Source organism: Osmerus mordax, chromosome 24, assembly GCF_038355195.1.
Source record: "Osmerus mordax isolate fOsmMor3 chromosome 24, fOsmMor3.pri, whole genome shotgun sequence".
Classification (NCBI taxonomy): Eukaryota; Metazoa; Chordata; class Actinopteri; order Osmeriformes; family Osmeridae; genus Osmerus; species Osmerus mordax.
In genome coordinates, this window is record NC_090073.1 from 8,909,787 (window position 1) to 8,929,380 (window position 19,594).

The 19,594-nt window shown below is 47.6% G+C and overlaps 2 protein-coding genes and 1 pseudogene across 5 annotated transcripts in view; 1 reads left to right on the plus strand and 2 right to left on the minus strand.

Annotated features, from left to right (window-relative positions):
- The first annotated feature begins 672 nt into the window (after positions 1–672).
- On the plus strand, positions 673–6,197 carry LOC136933125 (leucine-rich repeat-containing protein 43-like). The gene is made up of 12 exons (XM_067228505.1): positions 673–759; positions 987–1,244; positions 1,593–1,703; positions 1,959–2,098; positions 2,405–2,643; positions 2,906–3,075; positions 3,369–3,501; positions 3,649–3,788; positions 3,879–3,956; positions 4,522–4,785; positions 5,102–5,189; positions 5,281–6,197. Exons 1-12 carry the CDS (start codon positions 673–675, stop codon positions 5,442–5,444), a joined length of 1,872 nt encoding a protein of 623 aa, XP_067084606.1. The 3' UTR covers positions 5,445–6,197.
- Positions 6,197–19,594, minus strand: part of clip1a (CAP-GLY domain containing linker protein 1a) — a 23,118-nt gene continuing 9,720 nt past the window's right edge. Inside the window, exons 9-26 of one of the 4 annotated variants that reach the window (XM_067227749.1) lie at positions 18,785–18,889; positions 16,638–17,540; positions 16,255–16,371; positions 15,833–15,890; positions 15,665–15,748; positions 15,423–15,579; positions 15,057–15,222; positions 14,628–14,843; positions 11,325–13,853; positions 10,489–10,626; positions 10,180–10,286; positions 9,359–9,479; positions 9,200–9,252; positions 8,347–8,464; positions 8,106–8,253; positions 7,948–7,994; positions 6,756–6,883; positions 6,197–6,594 (exon numbers count right to left, since the gene is read on the minus strand). In XM_067227749.1, coding sequence (XP_067083850.1) covers positions 6,366–6,594; positions 6,756–6,883; positions 7,948–7,994; positions 8,106–8,253; positions 8,347–8,464; positions 9,200–9,252; positions 9,359–9,479; positions 10,180–10,286; positions 10,489–10,626; positions 11,325–13,853; positions 14,628–14,843; positions 15,057–15,222; positions 15,423–15,579; positions 15,665–15,748; positions 15,833–15,890; positions 16,255–16,371; positions 16,638–17,540; positions 18,785–18,889 — 5,424 coding nt within the window. In that variant the 3' untranslated portion in view covers positions 6,197–6,365. Of the gene's footprint in view, positions 6,595–6,755; positions 7,404–7,947; positions 7,995–8,105; positions 8,254–8,346; positions 8,465–9,199; positions 9,253–9,358; positions 9,480–10,179; positions 10,287–10,488; positions 10,627–11,324; positions 13,854–14,627; positions 14,844–15,056; positions 15,223–15,422; positions 15,580–15,664; positions 15,749–15,832; positions 15,891–16,254; positions 16,372–16,637; positions 17,541–18,784; positions 18,890–19,594 lie in introns of those variants that run through there. The other 3 variants (XM_067227750.1, XM_067227752.1, XM_067227751.1) reach the window with 3 other exon arrangements.
- The window catches only part of LOC136933057 (RNA-binding protein 25 pseudogene), a 1,120-nt pseudogene continuing 999 nt past the window's right edge, over positions 19,474–19,594 (minus strand).

The following is a 19,594-nucleotide window of genomic DNA, read 5'->3' on the forward strand; positions in this document are numbered from 1 at the left end:
AAGGTCACAACGTAAAGGTGACATAATAACATTGCCACGGTTTTCCATTTTTCATCAGAATTTGTCACAATTGTCATTACAAAAGTAAAGAAATTAGTCATTGATTGATTTGTGTTTTCCCCTGCTTAGTGGACTGAACAGGGTGAGTGATGGAGTTCCTTACATAACACATGGACAGTCCAAAGCAGGGCGAATTAGAACTCTACAGACTTATCATTCAGTTGTGGAAACCTGATGACCAGGCTAATGTATGTTCTATATGCTAATGAGCCGGAACTGTACATTTCTCAGTGAGACTTAATGTATGTTCCGGTCAGTTTTACTCAATTAGATTGTGAGTGTAACTATTTTAACAGTATAACACATCTAAAAACGATAAACAACATATGTTGCCAATATTTTTTAAAGAAGCAAAGAAATCATGACTATTTTATTGACTTTATTTGATTAGATAGTTGTAAAGTTGACACTGAATAAATAACGTATAATACATTCCCTCTTATGTTTTATTCAATGCTCTGTCATGTTCTGTAGTCCTGTAATGTAGATCAGTGGCGCGTGTTCTACCAACGGTTGCCAAGCAACATCTAACAACCCCTCGATTGTAAACAAGCCAAGGAACAGACGAGCCAGTAGGCCTGTAGAGTTCCTCCAGCCCTGATCCTGTCGATCATGGCCACGGTGACACTGTCATCCGTGTTGGACAAACAGCTTCGCAGCCTCTGTCTGAAGGACTTTCCATGTGGGCGTGGTACCTGGGTGAGTTCACAAACTATTGTACATGTATAACACGTATTTATATGTATAATGTAACAAAACTACCACTGGTCCACCTGCGAATGCTGCCATCAATCCATCGACTTTTCCAGCAAGCTAGCTTTACCTTTACAAGTTATCCATTCAGTCATTGGCAGTTACAGTTAAGTAAATGGAATTCAAACTGTCAAGATGTCCCTTTCTGAACGTAAGCTGCTTCTTGTGTTCAGACTAAATCCATCGGTAACAAACACGAGGAGAGGAACTGGGGATACGCGGAAGAGGACGAAGGGAGAGATGGCACCGAGAAGGAGGAGAAGGAGAACCTCAAGGACCTCCTGACCTGTCCCATGTCTCCATGGCGACACGAGGGCCCCTGGAGCCCCCAGGTGTCGACCCTGAGGGAGCTGTGTGTGGGAGGTCCTGAAGGTCGTCCTGATGACACCGTCTACACACACTTCATCACCCTGCGGATCGTGGACAAAGGTGTGAGTAAAACTAGTAGGCCTGGTTCGGGGACTCCCCGATCTGTGTGTATCCCCAGACCTGATTACATGACATTTCATTGATTTAGCGGATTTTTTCATCCAAAGTGACATTCAAATAGTGTATTCTAGAAAGTACTGCAGAAGATCAAGGAGTTAAAAAAGTATTTCAGTGGTCAGAGTGCGGGAACAGTGAATCGCGATTGACTGCGATTGAACAGTCAATCGCAAAGAGATTGAATGATTCCAATCTAAATATGTATAGTATAGTTTGTTGTTAACGTATATATTCTATTTGTAACAATACAGACACTTTATGTTTTTTTATATAACTTTGTGTGTGTGGACCAGGTGTCCGTGGTCGATGAAGGCCTTTTACGGTTCTCCAGTTTGAGAGAGCTGGTGCTGAGTGCTAACAGAATCTCCGATCTACACAGCGGTCGTCTTCCCTCTGCCCTCAGAGTGAGTCACTCTGAGTCAGACACATCTTTCACACAGAGGGGGAGCTATACCTGTGATACTCAGATGCTTATCTTGTGGAATCACTGACTAGAAAACGGCATCAACCAAAAACCTCAGTCTGTGATTTGGAAAGTTTCTGAGTGAAATTCCGATCAAAATCACCTCCATTGTGTTCCAATATCACTGTTATATGCCACCCAAAACATATTTTGGCTTTCCTTGTTTCCTTAACGTCATTGTGTGCTTGTTTGGTAGGTGTTGGAGCTTTATTCCAACCAGATGTCTGACCTGAAGGGGTTAAGCTGCCACCCGCGTCCCGGCTTGCAGCACCTGGGTCTGGGCGCCAACCGGCTGGGCTCCCCTGCAGACGTCCAACTCCTCACAGGGGCGTTCTGGTCAGTGCTCGTGTCACAGGCTGGGGGAAGCGAAGCATGTTCCGTTGGGGTCAGATGGCTGAGCGGTTATGAAGTTGGGCTATTAATCAGAAGGTTGCCGGTTTAATTCCAACTTTTGTATCCAACTTTTCTCCGGGCTGAAAACCAAACAGGGACGGCCTGTGTGGAAAGGCGTTGGATGGGGGTGGGGGGGTGATGGCATATCTGTAGTAGGTGAAAGTTAGTGTATGAGTATGCCTGTGGGTTGTTCGCCTTCTCCTAGGTGACTGATTGTGTCTTCCCCCATCTCCTCTCCCCCCGCCTCAGGCCACAGCTGGTCTCTCTGGACCTTAGCTGGTCTGACTTCCAGGGACATCGCGTCATGGTGGAGGCCCTGGCCACCCTGCCCTGCCTGAGGACCCTGGTCCTGCAGGGAAACCCCCTCACCCTAACCCCCTCCTTCCCAGGGTTCACCTTGGACAGCCTTCCCCGGCTGCTGTACCTGGACGCTGCCAGGGTCACGCCTGACGACCGTCACCGCTTCAGAGGCCTGGCAAACATGAGAGGTCAGAGGTCAGACTGGCAGGGAACAGAGAGAGCTGGTTCACTATCGTCCAATACACCACTTGACTTTTGAAGATATGTTCGAACATAATAATACTACCACTTGACACCACTTGACTTTTGAACGCTCACACACTCAGCAGCACCAGGGCCACCTGCATATTTGATAAAGATTACCATTGCTTTTTGCCTGGTGATGTTTTGCTGAGGCATCTGTTCTGGAGTAAGAAACATGTCCTGGTCGTGGCCTTGCTCTGTTTGCAGACATGATATTGGACCAGGCGGTTGTCATGGTAACAGTGGGTAAAATGAGGGGTGTCCCTGATCCCCTGATGGGTCAGTGTGACAACGCGCCCGAGTTCCCTGTCGTCACTTACAGCTACTCTGTCGGCTACGAGTTTCTCAACCGACAGCCCTCCGCTGCTGACGTCCAGGTAAACCTTCCACATTTATTTATTTACATTTAGTCATTTAGCAGACGCTCTTATCCAGAGCGACTTACAGTAAATACAGGGAAATTCCCCCCGAGGCAAGTAGGGTGAAGTGCTTTGCCCAGGGACACAACGTCATTTTGCATGGCTGGGAATCCAACCGGCTAGCCATCTGACCCTTTATTGATGCGCAAACACGAGTTCATCCTCAACAGTGACATTCTCAGCAGGATTTGTCCTTGAGGTGATGTGATTGTGGCGGGTGGTTGTGTGGCGTTCATGGTGTGGGGCAGCAGGTGAGCGTGGAGGGTGCCTCGGTAGTGGACGCAGCACCAGGCTCAGCAGAGCAGAGACCAGACGCCCGGGAGCCAGACCATGTGATCAGCACACCAGGAAACGCGGGGAATCCTCATAGTCGTTCCCACAGTGGTAATCCACTTCTAATCGGTGTCTCCCTGATTAACGATTCAAGTTTCTATTATTTTGTGAGTGTTTGTGTGTGTTTGTTTGTGTATGTTTGAGTGTTTCCTTTATCACATTTCTTACTCTACTCGATGTTTGTTTGTTTTCCTTCAGTGGTGAAACACAGCACACCGAAGGCGGTGTGGGCAGAGACCATGGACTTCTGCCACACTGACGTCCACGGTGTTGCCGACTTGTGCCTGCTGAAGAGCTTCCTCCTTGGAGGCCTGTCTCTGACCGTCGAGGAGGAGAAGGTGAGAGCTGAACCAGAGCTGCTGTGTGGGGAGAGAAGCAGAAAGACTAACAGGAAGTCTGGTTGTGATTTTATTTTGATTTTTTTCCAGGTCCTATCTTGGCCTGCCCCGGACCCAAACCTTATCCCGGGACCCAAACCCAACCCAGACAAGAAAGGGGGCAAAGATGTGAGATTTCTCAATTATGAGTTACTCTTGTATATTTCAGTCTAAATATGTTATGTAAATACAAAACTGTATTTTATATCGTTGGAAAGCCTGATTAGTCACCTTTACAACGAGGTACAACTTGTAAGGATCGTACATTCTTGGAATGAGCAACACAGCTAACCGTGTGGGTAGCGTCCCCAAAAAATGTGCCAAAATCCCCTGCAATATTAATTACGTACATTATAATACTTCTGTTGGTATTCACTCTCGTTTTGAGTTGCTTGGTGGATTGGATGATTGCACTCTCCCACAGTGATAAGGAAAAAACAACACATATTGGCCATTTTGACACTTTATTAATTTTTACACACAAAATAAAGTTTCCGAACTTTTTTTGAGGAGTTTATAAATAGAGATATTTACAGAGACTTTTTAAAGGTTACAATCAATATTTTCTAATAAAAGATTAAAACAATTCTAAAGGTTGAAAAATATTAGTGACAAAAAGTTTCATAGTTTTTTTTTTATGAACAAAAAAATATTACATTTCGAAAGGTTTAAAAATTACTTTGTGTAAAAAAAGTGTGATGAAAACGGCCTGTTTTTGTTTCTTTCACAGTGTGCAGGCCCCGCAAGCAAAACCGGCTCCGGGCCAAAATCGAAAGACAAGAAGAAGAAGGAGTCGACGGTGGACATGATCCCGGACGCTCCGATCCGGAGGGCTCTGGGCTCGGTCCACGTGTCCCTCCAGGACCTCACCATGGGGGGTCACAGGGTCACGGTCCTGTGTGACCTCGGGGTGCAGCAAACAGAAAACGGGGCGAGGACCACGGCTTCCAGAGAGAAGGTAGATCTGCGCTCCTGCAGAGCACCCTCGAAACGTAACACGCTGTAGTTACATCTAAGCTTAGGTAGTCAATCTTTATTTACTCTATGAAATGTTGCCAAGAATGTTGAGCTGGCATGGGATTAGGGTTTATTTTATTTATAGGATCAGTACAGACCACTAGAAAACTATTGAGAGGAGCCAGGATCTATAATTCCAATATAGCTGTACTTTAGTTTACAAATTAGCAAATTAACCTGAAACTTCGGAACGGAACATTCAGTATCTACAGCCCGCAGCAGCAGAACGTGATGGAGTGCTGTACGTTTCTCACCAGGAGTCGAGTAAGAAAACCAAAGACGAGAAGAAGAAGGAAGAGAAGAAGGGAAAGGCCGGAGACCAGAAGTCCGCTGCAGCCCCTAAAGGTCAGAGGTCACGTCTAACCCAACACAACTCGCAGTAGTGTCGGTAGCACATGAGGCTTGCGGTTAAATCATAATAACTGCCGTTCTGTAGGTAAGGGGAAAGGACGTAAGGAAAGCGAGATGGACGTGCACACAGAAGACGCCGTTTCCAACCAGCCTGAGCCGATGTCTGTGGAGTTCAAGGTGCAGCTGGAGAAATGGCTTTCCGCTTCGGACGTCCACCAGCCACAACACAACCTAGTCCTCACAGGCTGAAATCAGAAAAACTAAAAAGGTAAAGGGGCAAATAAACAGTCTTTCAAATTACTCATAAATTTCATTTATTGTTTTTAGACACAGTATTCAACATTCAAAACCGATAAGCGTTGCATCTTCTTAAAAATGACCATTTAAACCAAGTTTCTGGAAAAGGCTTTTGATAAGGAACCGAGGATTTGAGGAATAAAGTGTGTGCAGTGCTTTAGGTTTGTCTAGCAGCCTCTTCCTTGATTCCCATCCTGTTGACCCACAATGCCTTGCTCTCAGTCTAACCTGTTTCTGGGATCCACTGCTCCAATCAGAGGCCAGCAGAGTCCTCCATGCTTTTAGTTTCCACCACAGTTATCACACTGACAGACTGACTGACTGACAAGGCAACCGTTTAAAAAGTACTAAGTATTTTTTCGAAGCGTAAAAAAATAAACTATGATAACCCATCTTTTGCACAAACTCATGAAAGCGTCACGAACCATGGATTTCTTTTACAAAAGTATTTTACAAGCCCAGAAGAAAACCTTTTTATTATTATTATTAGCAATCTGTATAAATTCTCGCCCTTATAAACATAATGTGTTCGATGATATTCAAGTCAACAGATTGTTGATGAACACACTCCTTTCCGGGCAATAGGCAAAGCTTTCAAACCCTGTTTTTGAAAGCCACCCGCTTGAAGGTTTTCCCTTCCCACCTAATTGAGCTTATAAACCAGCTAAATATTGCAAATAATTTAGAGGGGTTACAGTGGAACCCAACAAGACAGACCGTCCAGGAACAGCGCCGGACAGCCCTGGCTTAAGGGCTTGGGCAAGAAAGACAGACACACACACATACAGTGTAGCAAAGAACCCCACGAGCACCTCAACGTTTGAGAAATGTGCAAAAGGAGAGTGTGTGAAAGATGGCGTGCGCTGGAAGGCTTCAGAAGGTCTGGTCGTCGTTGCAGGAGTCCGTCCAGTGACCGAACGCCTCGCAGATGTCGCAATAGGGCCTCTCGTCGCCCTTGCTGCCGTGGTAAGTGGTGTGAGGCGGGGAGTCAGGCATCTGCATCTGGGTGGGGCAGTCCTCGGTGTCGTGGAGATCGAAGCAGTCGCAGATGTCGCAGAACAGCCGAGGGGGTAGCTTCTTCTTGGGGGGGCCGTCGTGGGAACTGCGACAAGAGGAAGGTGATGACAGGAAGTGGAAAAAAAAAAAACATGACCACAGTGTGAGAGTGACATTCAGAATGTAGAAGGGAGGTAAAGCAGTTACAAAACAAAAGACAAAGCAGGCTGGGAGTTTTTTGTCTTTAGTTAAACGTGTGCTCGTTACCCATCGTGGTTGTCCAGCTCGCTTGCGTTGTTCCCATTCAGTGCAGCTTCGACCATCTTCTCCAGTTTGCCCTTGAGCTCCTCGTTCCTCTTCTTAAGGTCCACGATGACAGAGTTCAGGAACTCAATCTGCTCGAGAGAATTATATTACCAGTACTGTCGTGAGGCAGTGGTCCCTAAAATGACTCTGTGCTAGATCACAGGCTGTTAGTATTCTCCATGCTCCCGTGAGAAGGACAGACAACACAGAAACAACAGCTCTAACCAACGTGCAACGACAATTCTAGGATTTTGTGTATCGAACCAAAATATCCCCAGTGAGACTGAGTACAATAATACAACATTTTGAGGACAACAAACGCCTTTTAACCCTCTACCAGTGAGTCATAAAATCAGCCATGAAAGGGTCAACATTGCCAGTGAGTAAATGGATGTGAAACCGATCCCTAGAAGTCTGTTAGAGGAGGGATGTGTGGATGTGTGCATGTCCCCCCCCCCCCCCCCCACCAGAGAAAGTGGTTACCACCTTAGCCACCGCTAACAAGGACTCTCACAAACTCTACCAAACAACATGAGGAAGTACAGGGGTGACAGACAGCTTAACAGATATGCACAAGTGAAGCAGATGTAAACAGTAACAAACCGCTGCCTGATTGTGGGGTAGCATTGCCAACATCAGGGACAGGGGTAGAGGAGAAGGGAGGTGAGGAAGAGGAGGAGGAGAGAGAGGGAGGAGACAAAACAATAATATTAGAAAGAACAACCTAATGCCAGAGAACCAACTCAAGTCATCATCGGCTTTTGATTAGCACAAGGGCAGAACATCAGCAAGCAATACAGAGATGGAACCCTGAGATCACCCAGACAAACCAGTATCAGGACAGCCAATGAAATGAACAGACTGTGTAACAATAATAATAATACTAATAATGAAATTGAGTAACATTGAAGGCCAAATGATTCATGATTTGATTGAGCCGTTTGTCTGAGGTTCTACAGTGAGTCCAATGAATTCTTGGCAGGTACAGACATCCATAACTGGAGCAGTACAAGTTAAAGCACAGGAAACATAACTTTATGCACAACGACATAAACGTCATTAAATAACTATACACAACAAACCCCAGTGCAATAATATCCCATTTCAGACATTTCTGCACGGTCTGAATAGATATTTCGGTGTTTTTGAATACCTGGCCGTCCGCGATCTCCTCATCCTTCTGGTCCACAGCAGCATCACCTGAAACAAACACTCTTTAAGTAAACAATCTCTGAAATCAAACCGCCTACAGACATGATGGGGGTGGTACCTGAGGACTAAGTCCCTACAGACATGACCTGGAGGTGGTACCTGAGGACCTGCCGGTGTCCTGGGCTCCTGATTGGCTCCTCTCCAGGTTGTGGATTCGCTCCTGCAGGCGAACCTTGTCCTTCTCCAGAGACTGGACGGTGGCCTGCAGGGTCTTGGCTGAGGCGCTCTCGCCTCGCAAGGTGACGAGCTGCACACGAGGGAAGGGAAACCATGTTGTATTTGGGAAAAAATTAAAATAAAAAAAAAGGTTAAATTGTAAAAACCCACTCCTTGTTCTCACCTCTGTCTTTAGGTTCTCCAGCTCCTTGTCCTTCTGGGAGATCAAGGCACTGCTTTTAGTAAAGGCCTGCTGGGTGGTGGCTTTCTCCTTATCCAGTTCTTTCTTCAAGGCATTTTCACTGTCATGACACACACACACACACATTTTATTTCAGCTCCAAAGAATCCAGGAGAGGACAAGAGGAGCATGATTATGAGCATGAGAGGAGCAGATTTCATATTCCGAGAATGTATCACAGTACTACTGCTATCTAATAATGACAAGTTTTTTGTTTTGCTAAACAGAAACATTGAAAGCTTTTTTGGATTAACAGAAAGATGTAAGAAGTTTGATGGACTAAAAGATGAATTTCAGTTTATACCATCATCACATGAGTCAATAACGATAAGACAATGTCAAAGCATAAGATGCCACAGTAGGTGAAAGTAGAAGATGAAAGTGTCAATGTTGCCACGTGAGTGATCAGGAAAGCACAGCTTTCTGGGAACTGTAGTTTTTTTTTTACCTCGAGACAGAAAATGAAAACGTAATGAAAATATATCAATCAGAAAGCCATTGTGTTAAAACGATCAAATGATGAGTTATGAAACATACGATGTGCATTACAACATTAAAATCCATGGAATACCTGAAGGCATTATTGGGCAAGCTTTGTGAGACAAAGACAAGAGAAGACTCCATTAGAACGTACCAAGGAGAAAACCGTACAAGTCATGCTGACGACAGCTGAGTAAGTAGGCTCTACAAAACCCCAATCACAGAGTGTGTCAATTGGAAAAAAAACAAATGCAGTTTTGTTTGTTTGTTTGTTGTAGAAATATCGGCCAAGCATCGGTTCCCCTAAGCTTCTCACCTTTGTTTCAGCCCCTGCAGCTGATTCTTGAGCTTGGAATTGTCGGCCTCCAACTGAAACAGGAAAAAAACGGTTTGGATTCAAATACGCGGCAGGCAGTTTGAACAGAGGGTCCTGTGGTGTCGTTCAGAGGCAGTCCTGCTGTGCCTCGTGCTGTACCTTCTTCTGACCGCTGCCCGCCTCCCGGCTGCTGCCCAGCTGCTGGGCCAGCTTGCTTTTCTCCTCCTGTAGGGCGTCCAGGGACTGGGACTTCTCCGACGCCGCCTGCTTCAAATTCTCACTTTGAAAACACACAGACAAACCAAGAGATGTGTGTGATGTGTGTGACTGAGGACGTTTATCTGTTGACGCGATGCACTGGGGTCAGAAAGATGTTGTTCGTTGCGTGGTTTTCAGTCGAGTCGGGCGAGAAATTACCAGATTGACCCCGCAATCATAGTGTTCATTTGATGCTTATTTTTACAGGGTTGGAGATAAATGAGTTCTGTGATTATAACCCTGTTTATCACTGTTAGATGCTTTGTTCAAGGTACATCATTAGCTGTGATCATGTTTGATAAGTGGTGTGGCTTAGGTAAAACTGTGTTGATCGCTGTCACAAGTAAGAACACTGCAGTTCTCGTGTAAGATTATCCTGTGAAAGTACCTATGTGCAAGCAAGCCTCAAGAAGGTCCTGTGAATCACTCAAGATGTAAAACTAAATAAAAACAGGGCTGCAAACGTGACATTCATAATAGATATTTAAAAAAAAGTTTAATTTAAAAGTGAAGAGTTAATATCCAAAAGCCCTGTCGGCCGACTGCACTGAGCTGGTCCGCTAGGTTCTTGGTTGGGTACTGCGATAGCTGTGTCCCTGCCCTAACCCTCCACGTTTCCTGATGTGGCGGCTCAGCCAGGACCTGCCGTGTGAATATGATGCATCTGAAACAACGTCACAAAACACTGACTTTAACACACACACACAGGAGTGGGTACTTACATTTCCTGGCACAAGCTGCTGATTCGCTGGTTGTCTGATATGAGTTTCTCCTTGGACAGCTTGAGCTCGTCTTGATATTTAGCATTCTGCTCCTTCAGGGACTCCACCTGAACCATCACACATGAAGAAAAAAATTGTGTTTCTGATTTATTTGTGCATAAACATGCTTTCAGGGTTTTCATTTTAACTTATTACTCAAATACTTACTCAGATTCCTTACTTACTCAAATCCCCCCTCTACACTAATACACACATTCACAGAGACTCCTCCCCTCTCCCCACCTGAGGTGGAGGAAACCCTCGTCTCACCTGAGTCTGCATCTCCTGCTTTGCACTCTTGAACTCCTCCGCCTGCGTCTGGGCCTGGCTCTTCTCCTGCTGAAGACGGTTCTTCTCCTGGGCCAGCAGCTCCAGAGTCTCTGCTGTCTGCCCAGTGGCCTGTTCAGCCTGGAGAGGAAAGGTTGAACTTGGAAATTAGTTACTAATACTTGAGTTCCAAGGATACTACTTGGATTGGCTGAGGTGAAATACTCATGAATTGTGCAGATCTTCTGGTTTAAATCTCATCAAAACCCAATTTACGATTCTCGAAAAAACGTATTTGGTGGAAATTTCGTGCAGAATTAAATTGCATGCTGTGCATTGCAGTCATGCAAATCATTCCAGATTGTTATTTCAGCAAATTCTAGTTTCAGACCATTACTACAGTGTGTTCTAAATTACAGTTTTAATTCAGAAGCTTGACTGCACAGCCCATATCTCTTTCTACAACTAATTACCACTCAATGAAGTGTTGGAAGCACCTAAATAGTGAATGTAAATTAAAAATTAAAAGAAAATCTATAAGAACTACAGCCTGTGGAATGAGAACGGATACTCATTGATGCATCTATCCATGCTTGAAAAACTTGAGTAAAGGTTTACATCCTTTTTGTCAAGTCCCTAATCCCCCAATCTTCACCGCGTTCTTAGTCCACAGGAAACTGAGTAGCATCTCTTTGCAGGGAACTAGAAGCAGAGCAGCAGTTAGTGATGGGAGGATGAATGTTAGAAACGTAAAATAAATTAAGAGCATGCAAGTGAGAGGGCGGATAAGGATTCTACCGTGAAGGTTAGTTTTGGATTTTTTTTTTGCAGTGGGATACCTCAAGCAGCTTGGAAAGAGCATTTCTGAGTTGGGCTTCAAGCTGGCTCGTTTTCTGGGCGCTGTCATCTCTCTCCTTGTGCAAACCATCCAGCTGGCATCGCAAATCTGCCAGGCTAGCAGAGGCCTCTTCTCTTGCCTTGACGGCAGACGATGCCTCCTGCTCTGCAGTCTTGCACTGGGCCTCCATCAGAGCCCGCTCAGTGCGAAGGGCCTGAGAGCTCGCCTCAAGCCCCGTCTGGGCGGCCCGCAGCTTCTCCACCTCTTCAAGAAGCCTTCTGCGTTCCCCGTCGCCACTCTCTTGGCTGCTACGGAGAGCTGAAACGTCCTGCTCTAGTTTGCCCTGAGTTGCTAAGAGGTCCTTTTTCTCCTGGACCAAGGTGGACGCCTCTCTCTTGATCTCTTCCAGTTTGGTCGTTAACTGTTCTCTCTCTTTTGTCAAGTTGCCCTTTTCCTGGTCTTTTTGCCCGAGTTGTTCTTTTAAGGTGTCAATTTCTCCGGTCCAAGCTTTTCTTTCCTCCTGATGAGCCTTCTTAAGGTCGGCTGATTTCTCGTCTACGGTTTTATCTTTGCTGAGAGATTGCTCCGTGAGGTCCTGATATTTAGTTTTCATTTGCGCCAACTCCTTTTCAACGCTTTCCTTTTCGGAGCAAAGCTTTTGGGAATGAGCTTGCAAATCAGACTTTTCGCGTTTCAAGGACGTCACCTCAGCTTCAATGACTTCCATCTTTTGTTTGACTTCCTCCAGCATCGCGGCAAGGTTGGATTTGGCTAATGTTAGTTCTATGTTGCCCTTGGAGGAGCTGTTCAACTGTTCCTTCATGTTACGCACGTCACTGGCTAATTTGTCTCTCTCGTTGGCTAAAGTTTCTTTTTCTGACACCTCTTTAGTGTGCTTCTCTCCTAACTCTTTTTTCTCATGCACCAAACGCTGGTTTTGTTGAGTAAGATCCTGCACTTTGTCCTGCATCTGAGATTTCTCCTGCTCCAGAACTTCCTTTTCAGAGCAGTAATTGGACATCTGAGCTTCTAAATCAGACTTCTCCTTCTTCAAAGATGTCCTCTCAGCCTCAAGCTCCTCCCTCTTGCGTTTGACCTCCTCCAGCGTCACGGCGAGGTTGGATTTGGCTTGTGTGAGATCTGCGTTGGCTTTGGAGGAGCCGTCCAACTGATCCTTCATGTTACGCATGTCGCTGGCCAGTTTGTCTCTCTCGGCGGCTAGAGACGCTTTTTCAGAAACTTCCTTGGCGTGCTTCTCTTCGATCTCTTCCTTCTCGTGAAGCAACCGCTGATTTTCTGTTCTTTGTTGCTCTAGCGTGGATTCCACAACCATCTTCTCTTTCCGAACAGAATGGAGAGCCTTCTCGGTCTCTGCATTCTGGAGGCTAAGGGCTTGCTTCTCCTGCACAGACGACGACAACGCCTCTTCGACCTTCTCTTTGGAGGTCGCCAGTTCCTCTACAGCCAATCGTAGCTTCTCCCTCAGCTCTTCTCCATCCTTGAGAAGCTCCTCCTTGTCGGAACAGACTTTTCTCTGATTGGCCAGCAGGGCCTCTTTTTCCTGTAGGAGGTGGAGCCTCTCGGAGTCTGTAACCTCGTTGCTCGTCTTGAACTCCTCGAGAATTTTCGCCAGGCTCTCTCTGGAAGCCCGAAGCTCGTCGTTATCCCGGACGTGATTCTCAAGGTCCTTCTTGGAAACGTGAAGCTGATTCTGGAGCTCTGCATTCGATACCCGAAGCGCCTCCTTTTCAGAAACGACGGCATCCATACGAGAGGACATCTCCTCTTTGCCTTTGTTCAACGTCTCCATCTGAGCGAGCATCAGCGTGTTCTTGGCGCAAAGGTCTTCCTTCTCCAAGCTCACCGACTGAATCTTCGCTTGCAACTCCGCATTCTTGGAATCGAGCGACTTTTTGGCGTTTCTGGCGGCGTCCCGCTCCAACACGAGGTTGTCCCTTTCAGACGTCAACTTCTGACTGGTTTGAGCCAGCTCGTCCTGCAGCCTGTTCCTCTCCTTGCACGTGTCATCATACTCCTTCGTGAGCTGCTTCCTCTTCTCCTCAAGCTGCTCGATCTGCTGCTGGTGCGCCAGACCCACCTCCTCCTTCTCCTTGTTCGTCCTTTGAAGCTCCTCGATGTGGGCTTGGCTCTCTCTCTCGGCCTGCTTCAGAGCTTTACTTTCAGCCTGTGCCTCCAGACAGACGCTCCGGAGTTTCTCCAACTCGCCGGACGACGAAACGCTCGCTTCTTTCAGTTGCTGGTTGTCGTGGGAAAGATCCTCGAGTTCTTTCGCAAGCTTGTCCTTCTGCTTCACCAGATCCTCCTTCTTTGAGGAGAGCTCCTTGTGGCTAGCCTCAGAAGCGGTTAGACTCGCATTTACATCTAGGAGCTGATTCTCAAGACTAGCTTTCTGATATTTAACCGCCTCGCTTTCCTTACACTTGAGCTCCAGGGCTAGTCTCTGCTTTTCCAGGTCTTTGGACAATTGTTCAACTTCCTGCTTGGAGGAGCCAAGCTCAGCAGTAAGACACTGAGGGAATAGAAATTGAAAGAAAAAAAAGGGGGGGGAGGGGTATATACAGGGTAAAGTAAAGTGAATATAAACAAAAGTGAGTCAAGCAAATGAACAAAAGTAACAATATGCAACTGGAAAGGTAAGCTGGCGCAAGCATACACACCGGAAGAGACAGAAACCCCATCAAACTGACCTTCAAAACACAATGATAACAGGGGTACACTTATCAAGTGCTAATGACAGTACTTACAATAACTTCTTTTTGAAAGGTAAGCACGATTTGTTTTCAACATGTGGAACTGAACTGTACCCCTGCTTTCAATGTAGCCCAAAATGAAACATGGAATAGAGTCAAGTGAAGTTGGTGAATGCAAGATCATCACAGGTTAATTGTTACGTGGAATGGACTCAAATTATAGTTATTTCTCCACCAAAAATGAACTGGGTCTAATTGCAACCAATGTAGCATATGTTATAGTATGGTCGCATATCACAATAGTAGCCTCCAAATATTTACCAATTTTTGAACATAGATACTAAGAACTTGATGTAAAAAGAAAAATTATGTAATCCTTCATCATACGCTTCTCTGTTCTGACTTGGTTCTGGTCGAAGGTCGATCCACTGTCCTGCAAAAGCATTTTGCTCAACTCCCATTTGCAACAACATCACATCAAGTGTCCTTGTGGCCAGACGGTATCCACGATCAGTTAAAACCTCTAAGACCAAGATGGTTTCACAAGGCCAAAAGTTAGCAGAACCGAAACCGTTAATCCGGCCGATGCTCACCTGAGCCTTCTCCTTGTAAGGCAGCAGATCCGACACCTGCTTCTCCAACTCCAGGGTTTTGTCCGTGGAGGACTTCAGCTCCTGGGTCACCTTCTCTGCCTGACCCTGCAGAACCTGGAGCTCCTGGGTGTGTAGCGCCGACGCCTCGGAGAGGGCCTTCTCCTGCGAGGCTTTTAGCTGCTTAGCTAGAGCTTCGCCTTGATGCACGCTCTTCTCCTGAGGGGAGAGAGAGACGAGAGAGAGACACTCAGATCTGGAGGGGGTGAATTTGCAGATCTCCCAACAGAGAGAAAATCTAAAAAGGGTGATAATTAGGTTTACAGGTCTCATAAAAGGCTACCGTATCGTGGAAAGACGGCTCCAAGTCTGTTTCTTGCGTGCACACGCACACAAACTTCAACAAGCTCGTCATCTTTAACCTTTACCCACCAGGTAAACAATCTTCTCCTGCAGGCTGCTCAGCTGACCCTGGTGATCTCCTTTCGCTTCCTTCAGCTCCTGCTCCTTGCGAGCCACTTCCTGCTTGTGCTGTTCCTCAGAATGTGCTGCTCCTTCCTTCGCCTCGGCCAACTGGGTCTGTAGGTCCTCAATTCTCCTGGGGAAGACATGGGATGGAGGACGAACTGGTTAACTGTGGCGGAAACTGCTGCTGAAACTGGAGAGTTAGAAACTAAAAAACACTGTGAAACAGTATAGACCTGCTTAATATTAGATGACTCACTTGAACAATGACTATCAATGCCTTAACAATACCCCGTTAAAAACGTGTGCAAGGTGGGGTGTCTAGACGCATACCTCTCCTTCTGGGTGAGGTCCTCGTTCATTTTGGTGAGCTGAGCAGAACTGTCCCCTGATGACGTCATCATTTCGGAGATGTTACTTTCTAGTTTGGCCTTATCCTTTGTTAGCTGGTCCAACTTCTCCTCCCCGGTCTTCAGCTTCCTCTCCAGACCTGAGGGAAGAAACATCGACCTCAGCAGGGTGTCCGGCTGTAAACTACATTTTTACACTTCAAAATTAAGGTTTTATTTCCTGACCTGCGATCTGACTCTTAAAACTCTCAGATTCTGTGGAGATTGCTGTGCACTGCTCCTCCTTCTTGCTGAGTTTGTCAATCAAATCTGGAAGAAAAAAAGAATACGACAGTAAATTAAACACTTTCTTCTATATCAGTGTGCTGATGAGAGCTTAGTGAATCGGTTTACCTTGCATAGTTTGTGCTGATTTTGTTTGATTGTCTGTGCTCTCTCCCAACTTTTGTTTCTGCGGAGACAGAACACAGATTCATATCGCTGAGCACACTGAAGTACACTGAAGTACACCTAACTGGGATCTTGAAACGTCAATCACAACATTAAATTTACATTTAGTCATTTAGCAGACGCTCTTATCCAGAGCGACTTACAGTAAGTACAGGGAAATACCCCCGAGGCAAGTAGGGTGAAGTGCCTTGCCACAGGACACAACGTCATTTGGTTGGCATAGCCGGGAATCGAACTAGCAACCTTCTAGTTACTAGTCCGATTCCCTCACCACTCAGCCATACAAGACCCTTGTTTTTCCTCAACCCAGTCTCCCCACTTCTTGACCCAGTGTCTCCCCTCCCACCAGAGGCCCCAGTACTCACCAGGGTGCCAAGCTCCCTCTCCAGGGAGCTCTTGTCCTGCTGAACAGAGGTGAGACTCTGCTGCAAGGAGACCAGCTCCCTCTGTCTGCCCTCCAACTCAGAGCTCAACTCACTGACCTACAGCACAGGCCGGGACGGTCGTACCATGGGCATGGAACACATGCAGGGAGGGAAGAGGCAAGCAACACGAAACAAACCATGAAAACCAAACAAATATGGAGGATGTCGTGAAATACAAACGATGGAATTGGCTAAATGGATGAACTGCGATAGGTATAACAGAGTGGCACAACACAGGTTTCTTAGGGGTAAAATGATCTAGGAAAAATGTGACATGACAACAGAAAGTGACCACAGGGGATAGAATGGATGTGGAGCTGTACCTTGCCGGCCTGCGAGCGGGCCTCGTTCTGGGCTTCCTTCAGCTGGTTCCCCAGGCTCTGGAGCTCATGGTTACCTTGAGCTTGCTGGGAACGCACGGCCTCCATGGATGCAACTTGCACCTGGGCCTCCCTAGCTTTATCCTGGGCCTGCTGGACTAGCTTCGCCTCCAGATCCTCCAGCTCCTTTACCTTCAGTTCAGCCGTGTGGAGCTTGCCCAGGACGTCCTCCATCTCCACCAGGTGCTGCTCCTCGGCCTGGTCCACGCTAGACCGGACACAATCCTCCAGCCTCTCCTTCTCCTCGGTCATCGCCAGGAGCTGGGCCTTCAGCTCGCCTGTCTCACGCGAGCGAGCCGCCGACTCCGCCTCGCGCCTGCTGCCCGACTCCTCCACCGCCAGCCTGTGGTCCACCTTCAGCCTCTCCAGGGCGCTTTTCGTCTCCACCAGCTCTGCCGTCTGGTCGCCTTGCCCCTTGCCGAGCGACTCCTTGAGCTCCTCCATGGCCTGCTGATGGGAAGCGACGGCCGCCTCCAGCTTGGAGCGCCACGTCGCCGCAGCGTCCGCGCTCTCCTTCTCGTTCTGACCCAGGCGCAGACGCAGCTGCTCGTTGTCGCTGGAGAGCCTGCTCGACGCGGCCTGCAGCGGGGTCAGGGCCTCCCGGTGGGCCTTCTCCTCGGCCGCCAGCTTCTCCATCAGCCCCCCGAGCTGGGCCTGCTGCCCGGCCTCCTGAGCGGCCAGCTGGGCCCTCAGGGAGCTGACCTCCTCCAGGAGGGGGGCGAGCGCGGGGCCGTCGGGGCCCTGCTGGGTCTCCACACGCAGACGCAGGTCTGCCACCTCCCGGGTCCGCAGGGACAGGTCCCTCTGCAGCTCCATGATGCGGGACTTCTCAGACACCGTGGCCACCTGTCGGACAGCAGAACTACGACTCAAAACAAACCACGCTTTGGTTTAGTTTCGACCTTGAGATGATAAAGCTGCGGCTCTGTAAAAGCCCTACGCCAAAGAAACCTTGACAGGTACAGTAGCGGCAGAAACGCAGTAATACCCTTTTCACACCGCACGCTGAACACAGGTGACGCGGGTGAGACGTCGGTGTGGGCGGGGCTTCGGTATTCACACACCTGTGCAGGCGACGGGGATCGTGTCTAGACGCTACTCGTGCCTTGGCCACTACCGAGCGCCATGGCGATAAGAACTACAGGTCGTTTAAATAACTCTGCAGTTAGTTACCAGCAAACGAGACGCAAGTGAAAATGGTCGAGAAGTTCAAGAAGAAGGTGTTTGAATCAGTGTAATTGCACAGGTTAAAAGCCTGGTTCCTGGTGTGAAAGGGGTATGACAAGGTGCATTTGGTGTTTGCTGGATTATGCTGCCCTCTAGTGATGATCAAACGGAGTCCTGACACACACTCCTTTTGTAACAGAAATTAGTTTTAAATGTTCTGCCCAGAGATGCTGTATCTACTGGATTGTGCATATAAAATGCTCTTGCGACACATGAAACGTATGTCTCGAATGGCAACCAATCGGCAAATCACATAAGGGGTCAATAAACTGTTCAGGCGGCAGCCATTTTGGATCATATCTGAATAACTAGTCCTCTTAGATAAGCAGGAAAGCATTGCCTGGGAGAGGGCGCAGGTGAGACAGGAGGCACAGGACTCCACACAGGCAGGACCACTAGGAGCTGATGGGGTCAGGGGGTATGGGGGCAAAGGGTAACTGGGAATAAGGGTGAGGAAGGGTGGGGAACTGTCTGGCTGTTGGGCTACTCACAGGCCCAGGTAAGGACTTATCGGCATAGGCAAACAGCATTAGTCAGGGGAAGTATAAAGCCCATTAATAACCCTGACTGTTCAAAGGACTGAAACCGTTTTTGAAACGAAATCGAGATCCCTTCATAAGTGAAATATAAAACCTTTCTTTTTTTTGGTATGACAACAGCCATGGCGTTGTGACAGAGTTAGAGGGCTGTATATAGCTTGTGTTGCAAAATGGAGAATACGACCCTAGCTCTCCCCATTACTCCTCGACAACCCTCCCCTATGACTATACCACACATCAACACCCTCCCCTGCCCCTGCCCCCCCCCCCCCCCCCCCCCCCTCTCTGTCCAGACGTAGCGAAGCACACAGCAGGATCCATTACCCTAGTGTCTTCTAACTCCCTCTGCAGTTTCTCAGCTTTGGTCTTTTCAAAGAGCAGGCTCTGTTCGAGCTCCTTTATGTGGGCATGCTCCAGTTTGGTCTGCGTCTGTTAGTAAAGAAGGGGAGAGGAAGAGAACAACCAGTGCCACCATCACATGCCAGCCCAACACAGACAGAGAGGAGGGGGAGGGAGGGGAGGTGGAGGGAGGGGAGCTGAGTGAGTGGGCAGGAGGGGGTTGGGGGATGTGAGGGTACCTCAACACAGGCCCTTAAAGCAGAGCCTAGTATGGGGGATGTTATGGAGGCAGGGAACAAGGAGCAGGGTAACAGGTGCGTTATGCTCATGGATATGCAGGTGTTGGTTGCGTTTAATAAAAGACATGCAGAGTGAACCTGGTGGATCAACAAGGGTTATATGAAGACAGAGTGGGAATGCAGAGGTCTGAGTGAGCAAGTAAGGGAATCTGATGGACTTCACAGGAGAGAGAGCAGTGCAGACTATCATTACTATCATTTTTAAACCATGTAGTTTAGACCATGACAAGTAGGGAGTTTTGGGTATTTTTCTCCCCCCAGAGATTCTAAGATCACTGCTCTCTCTCTCTCTCTCTCTCTCTCTCTCTCTCTCTCTCTCTCTCTCTCTCTCTCAGGACATCTGCCCCTGGCTCAGGAGTGTCATAGTCCCCTTCGTCAGGAGGGTCCTCCCCAGGGGACAGGTGAGACACACCTGGACACCAGGTGACACCAGCCCTGTAGCTGAGGGCTTAACGCAGAGGCCTGGGTTTGGATCTGGACTGGGTCCTTTGCTGCA